This window comes from Melanotaenia boesemani, chromosome 13 (genome assembly GCF_017639745.1).
Source record: "Melanotaenia boesemani isolate fMelBoe1 chromosome 13, fMelBoe1.pri, whole genome shotgun sequence".
In the NCBI taxonomy this organism is placed as follows: Eukaryota; Metazoa; Chordata; class Actinopteri; order Atheriniformes; family Melanotaeniidae; genus Melanotaenia; species Melanotaenia boesemani.
Genome location: NC_055694.1, coordinates 14,808,114 through 14,814,330, shown reverse-complemented (window position 1 = coordinate 14,814,330; position 6,217 = coordinate 14,808,114). Strand labels below are relative to the sequence as shown.

General features: G+C 42.9%; 1 protein-coding gene across 1 annotated transcript; it reads right to left on the bottom strand.

The window, feature by feature from the left end:
• LOC121651989 (potassium voltage-gated channel subfamily A member 3) lies at positions 1-5,653 on the bottom strand. The gene is made up of 3 exons (XM_042004496.1): positions 2,587-5,653; positions 1,025-1,092; positions 1-903 (listed from the first exon to the last, which is right to left on the bottom strand). Exon 1 carries the CDS (start codon positions 5,458-5,460, stop codon positions 3,865-3,867), a length of 1,596 nt encoding a protein of 531 aa, XP_041860430.1. The 5' UTR covers positions 5,461-5,653; the 3' UTR covers positions 1-903; positions 1,025-1,092; positions 2,587-3,864.
• Between the last annotated feature and the right edge of the window lie 564 nt (positions 5,654-6,217).

The window sequence follows — 6,217 nt, the reverse complement described above, 5'->3', positions numbered from 1 at the left end:
TCTCTTTATATGGGTCATGTTTAAGACAGCATACAATAACATAGAACAAATACTGGCATACACAGCTTTCTACTGACAACATTTCATCCCATCCCAAAAATTAAGAGTGCACTCTGAGATAGAAGAGAATCATTCAAGGCATATGTACACGTGTGTGTGCACGTTGATGTGTCTGTATTTATATGTGCATGAATGCCTTCATATTATTCTTCATGTATGTGTCAACAGAATTGCAACAAACAGCACATGTACATTATGTGTGTGTTCACATCACATGTTAGCACTACAGAGCACACAGAGCTAACAAAGGCATATGGCTAACAGTCTTTGATTGGTATCACAGTTTCATATCAGTAAATCACAGATGGCGCCAGTTTTTGCCACTTGTTGACTTGTTGTCAAAACTGGTCAGTTGTCATCTGTGATGAATGTCACCTCCCAAAAACATGAATGCAGATTAAAGAAATCCTTTTAAGTTCCAATAATGTGAAATTTGCTTTGCAAAAATGCTGTATGGTTCTTGAATATTTTCCTTTTTAATTTCATCTAGAAAGCAGTGTGGGGAAATGTCAGACTTCATAACACAGTTCCAGCTGAGCTTTTGATTGTCTGAATAACTTTCAGTCCCGTGATGGTTCCTTTTGCAGGATTTCGACTCCATAACAGAAGCAGTCTGTTCACAAAACTGCAGCTACAAAACTTTATGTGGAATTTTGATTTTATATTGCGTAGCGGTCCATTGTAGGGGGGGATACTGCTAGGCACCACTTGTTACTTTATGCTGGATGGCATCAATCAAGGACAAAAGAGCAAGGGAAGAAGGGCTGATTCATTGCAATTTCTGCTCCAGTTTCCTAAATTTTGCCCATCCAGCCCAACAGGAAGACCAGAATCACTGCGCCCCTATACGGGAATAAGGGTCACTGCAAGTTAGTAGCTACTTTAAAGTACATGGCTTTTAAAAAAAAATAACAACTTTGCAATTTAGCATATTTACACTCCTAATCAAACACAGTGTAATTACCTAAATAGGAAGCAGTTTAAATGGGGTCGTCAGGGTTTCCAGGAGGTCTGAGCAGAAAAAACTTTCACCTGAGAGCATGAAAGGAAGGTGGAGAGAGAAAAAGCAAAAATGTTAGAGGTGCAGCCTGGCCACCATTCTGTTTGTTTGTCTCATTAACAAATGAAAAGATCCAGCGCCTCTCCCTGCTCTCTCATCTTGTACAAAACTACAAATGCCATCATTTCAAAGGGGTGGGGGGAAAAAAGAAACTGTCCTGTGACAAGAAAGACAAATCTTACAACAGTCTCTATGTCTTCGACTGAAGCGAATCTTGCTGTACAGGACCAGATGTAAAAGCAATAAGAACTAAAGAGATAAGTACATGGAAATGTATGATGTGGGTCTCCAGCCCAAAGAATGAGTACCTATAACCAGTCAAGCTAAATGATAAACAATGAGTCCTTGTCTCCCATCTCACTTACTGATGCTTTTCACTGGAAATTTTATGAAGTAAAGGAAACAGGGGCTTTCATTTAAGGGTTTTACAAAATATAATGTTATCAGAAGTTAATTAGGAAAGTAGCAATTTATGATAATACAATTCAATGGTACTTTAATTTATGCCACTAGTGAGATTGCCCCAAATATTATCCAACACTGTCTGAAGAGTTAAACTGATTAAATTATAATATTTGATAAAAAAAAAAAAAAAAAAAACCTTATTCAAGCACATACACTGTGACAAGAAAAAACATAAAATCTTGTCTTGTTTTTTTCCTCCCTTTTCCCTTTCTTTGTGTATTCCCGTTTGACTTTTTTTATTTACTGGGAGTAATCACTGTCAGGAACACTGAACATAAATCTGTATTCATATCTGCAGGAAAAGCTGTGTAGTAGTCTCAAGACATGAGTATTACCCATCAAAGTAAATAAGTGGAAAATATAATTCATTAAATCATACAAGCATTGAAGAAAAAGTTTTTATCAAGGTTATTAGATCTCTGTCTCCTACATGTTGGCACGAGAAGACAGAGGTCAAGAAGCAGGTGTGGGCCACCTGTTCTGATGAATATGGCCACCAGGGGGCAGCGCTTACAGTAGCTGATTTGGCAGCTGTTGTTGCTCTTTTGCATTTCATTGACAAAGTCAGCTGAAGGTGAAACCTGACCTATGCACACAGCAAGAACATCTTATACATACACAAAACATAAATGCAAACCAACAGATCATGAAGGGTCCAAACATATTAAACAAGTAAGCATGTGTACAAGATTATACCCTTTCATGGTCAAACAAAGTTAGACACTATCCTCCCCTTCAGATTATGTCATGTTACTAGTTCTGAGAAACATGCAAGAACTGCAAGGAGCTTTATGTCATAAATCTGTGAGAGGAGCTCATGCAACATTAATAACCTGACTGATGCCATGTGAGCCTCTGTTCACCACCATTTTTCTATGTTAAAATGGTCTGTCTTAATAATAATAATAATAAAAAATGTGAGATAAACTTTCATATGTCTAAAAAGAGTGAAAACACAGGTTAATGAATCAAAGTCACAGGGGCTGGTGCTCAGAACTTACCAGTCTTGTAAGTGGGAGAACAGCAGCATCTGCTGAGTAGCCGAGGTAGTGCACTCAGGACAGCAATACAACGTGCTCCTAGTCCATTCATAAATCCTCACACTCTGTGTCTCCTTTCACTTCTCCCAGCACAGGATTTTCCCAAGTTGTGTCTGATTTTTGTGTGGCAGTTCATAAACAGACATCCTTTCGAGAATTTCTTTTTGTATTGATTTCAAAGTCACATTACAAGCTTGCTGATTTGCAGGGGCGCTGCACATGTTTATGCTTCTATTTTACGCACGCAAAGCGTGATGACAAAACAGTCTTATTTCAGACCGAAAACAAGCCACTCATGTGAATCTTCAATATAGCTTCCAAGCCATCTGGGGGGTTACTGTGGCAACAAGGGTGCCATGGCAACGGTGACTGGGGTTACCGAGGAAACGACCGTCACCATGGAGACTGCATCACAGCGGGCTATATTTGAGGCATCCAAAGACAAACACGCTCCATCTTTGATCACTGTTGGAGTACGCAAGCGAGCTCCGTGTTTCTCCCCTCACGTGTGTCTTGCACCGATAATAAGATACTGACAGTCGGCTGGCCCAGTGTTTACATGGCGCCATTTACTCATTAAAGAACTTAGCAAAACAGTCCATATCCATGAATTATAGGGAAGTATTTTAAAGACAGCAGCATTTGGACTAGACTTTAACGCACAATAAAGGCATAGCACAAAACGGTCTAATTGAATTGAATAGGCTGAACTATGCTTTTTCAGACATTACATGTGTTTGAACACATACATATTTAAATGACTGAATATTATACATAGGCTACTGACAGATAACGAGTCTTAACGCATGATAATACAGTGTGAGTGTCCTTCGTGAAACATACATTTGTATTAATCTTTCACAGTAATAAAGCTTCTATTTCTACCTGTTGTGATAATAAGATGGCTATTGCACAACGCACAACAGGTTTCCCTTCTCAGTCTGAGAGGAACAGTAAACCAAATACTTTAAGGAATAGCTCTTTCACTTTATGCAAGCGCAAATGGAACCATACAGGATTATGAATTCATGTTGCTGAAATGGAAATAAAATCCCGAATCTTAAAAAAGAGCACATGGCATCTAAGAACTGACAGTACACGCTCTTTGTTTCTTTTTTCCTTTCTCCTTTTCCCATCTGATCTACCGCTGCTTCCACACGCTGGTGCGCTACGACAGAACCAGCTGTGTGTTGACTCACCACCTCTTTCTGCGTTCAGGGTTGGAACTCTTAAAACTGGCTATACGTCGGTGAAAATCTTTTTGTTTATATTCACACAGTTTTGCGAGTTGTTCTGAGTCGTAGTGGGGAAGTTAGGTTGTTGTTTGAACGCGCTGTTGATCCCATGCTCCTCTATCACCATATATTCGCTCTTACTTAGGGAGGAAGAGGAGCGGGTCTTCCTCAGCTCCTCTGTGTCTGTCAGAGGTTGACAGCTGCCCACGTGCAGATACTGTGCCTGCTCCTCGCCCTCTGTCTCTCTATGGTAAAAGTAGTTAAAATTGGACACAATGACAGGGACAGGCAGAGCAATAGTCAACACACCAGCGATTGCGCACAGAGACCCCACAATTTTCCCCCCGATTGTCACGGGATGCATGTCCCCATATCCAACAGTAGTCATGGTGACAACAGCCCACCAGAATGCGTCCGGAATGCTGTTGAAACCCGAGTCTGGGTCATCGGCCTCGGCAAAGTAGACAGCACTAGAAAAAAGGATGACACCGATAAACAAGAAGAAGATGAGCAGACCCAGTTCACGCATACTGGCCTTTAGAGTCTGTCCTAAAATTTGAAGCCCCTTGGAGTGACGCGAGAGTTTAAATATGCGAAATACCCGAACAAGCCTAATTACGCGCAGAATTGCTAATGACATGGCCTGCTGTCCGTTCCCTTGCCTCTCTGCCAGCTCTGTGCCCAGGGTGATGAAATAAGGGACGATTGCCACAATGTCAATGATGTTCATTATGTTTTTGGAAAACGTGGCTTTACTCGGGCATGCAAAAAAGCGCACCAGTAACTCGAAGGAGAACCAGATGATGCACAATGTCTCCACCACAAAGAATGGGTCTGAAAAGGGGCTGATGAAATATGGAAGCGTGCCATTAATCACAGGTGCTATGGTAATCGGATCCCTGTTCTCGTCCCTGAACTCCGGCAATGTCTCTAAGCAGAAGATAACAATGGAGATAAGAATGACCAAGACAGACACTATTGCTATTCCCCGGGCGGGACCCGAGCTCTCCGGGTACTCAAACAGCAGCCACACCTGTCTTTGAAATTCGTTCTCTGGCAACGGCCGCTCCTCCTCCTTTATGAAGCCCTCATCCTCTCTAAACTTCTCCATAGCCTCCTCACCAAGCTCATAGAAGCGTATCTCCTCAGAGAAAATGTCAATGGGTACATTTACGGGTCTTCGGATGCGCCCGCCGGATTGATAGTAATACAAAATGGCATCAAAGCTGGGTCGGTTCCGATCGAAAAAGTATTCGTTCCTCAGAGGATCAAAGTATCTCATCCTTTTCTTGGGGTCCCCCAATAGCGTCTCTGGAAACTGTGACAGAGTTTTGAGCTGCGTCTCAAAGCGTAACCCTGAGATGTTGATGACCACCCTCTCGCAGCATTCGTGATCCGGTTCGTAACGGTCCAGAGAGTGGTGGCCCGGGAGAGCCGCCGACTCCTCCAGCATGTTGTCACACGCCACAACCGTCATCACGTCGGCCTCTGTCTCTGTGTATCCGTGGTTCACCAGGTTGTCGCCCCTGGTTTTGCTCACGCTCGGCGGGGGTGATTGCAGGAGGCTGAGGTGGTCGTCCATGCGCGGTTGAAGACGCATACAGGGGCGGCCGCCTCGCCCCCTCCGCGAACCCCGGTCAACCACAGCCGCCGCCAAAGCCTCGTCTCCTCCACGTCTCCTCCACGTCTCTTCCTCTCTAACTCTCTCTCAGGCGCTTTACTTTCACTCCTTACTGTTGCTGTTCCCGCCCACGGGGAAAGATGTGGGTTTATAAACAGGCGTTCCACCCGCCCACAGCGCACCAGTGCTGTTGTTCGCCAATTGGACGCATCGATGTTAAGAAGAAGCAACAGACGGGCGTCATTTAATACCATCATTTTGGGCGTAACCCCCTCCCTCTGCCCCTCTCCCCGTCTTGTAGACACAAGAGCTGAAGCGCACATACACGTACCTGGTGAGAAAAGAGCCCTTTTTAAACAAGGTCATTGTTCACAGATAGGATTTTTAATTTGGATACTCATCTCAGAGCCTGGTTTCTTCCCCAGATGATTTTGAAACATATTCCCGCGTATCTGGATACATCAACAAAATACCAAGTTAGGCCTGTCATTTTGCAAATGGTTGGTTATATTTACACTTGCTGATAAGTCTTTTTTCTTAATCAATACAAAGAATTTTTTTAAAGGTTGGCATGTCATTTGAAATCTCAAGTATAAAAATGACGTGGGACCCAAAGTGGCGTGAAAGTGAAGAAGCTAGAGGGGGTGGATGCAGAGAGGACACACACATACACATAAAAAGCAAGTGGTAGGAAATAATATTCACAATATCAATGCACACAGCATACCAGAAGCAT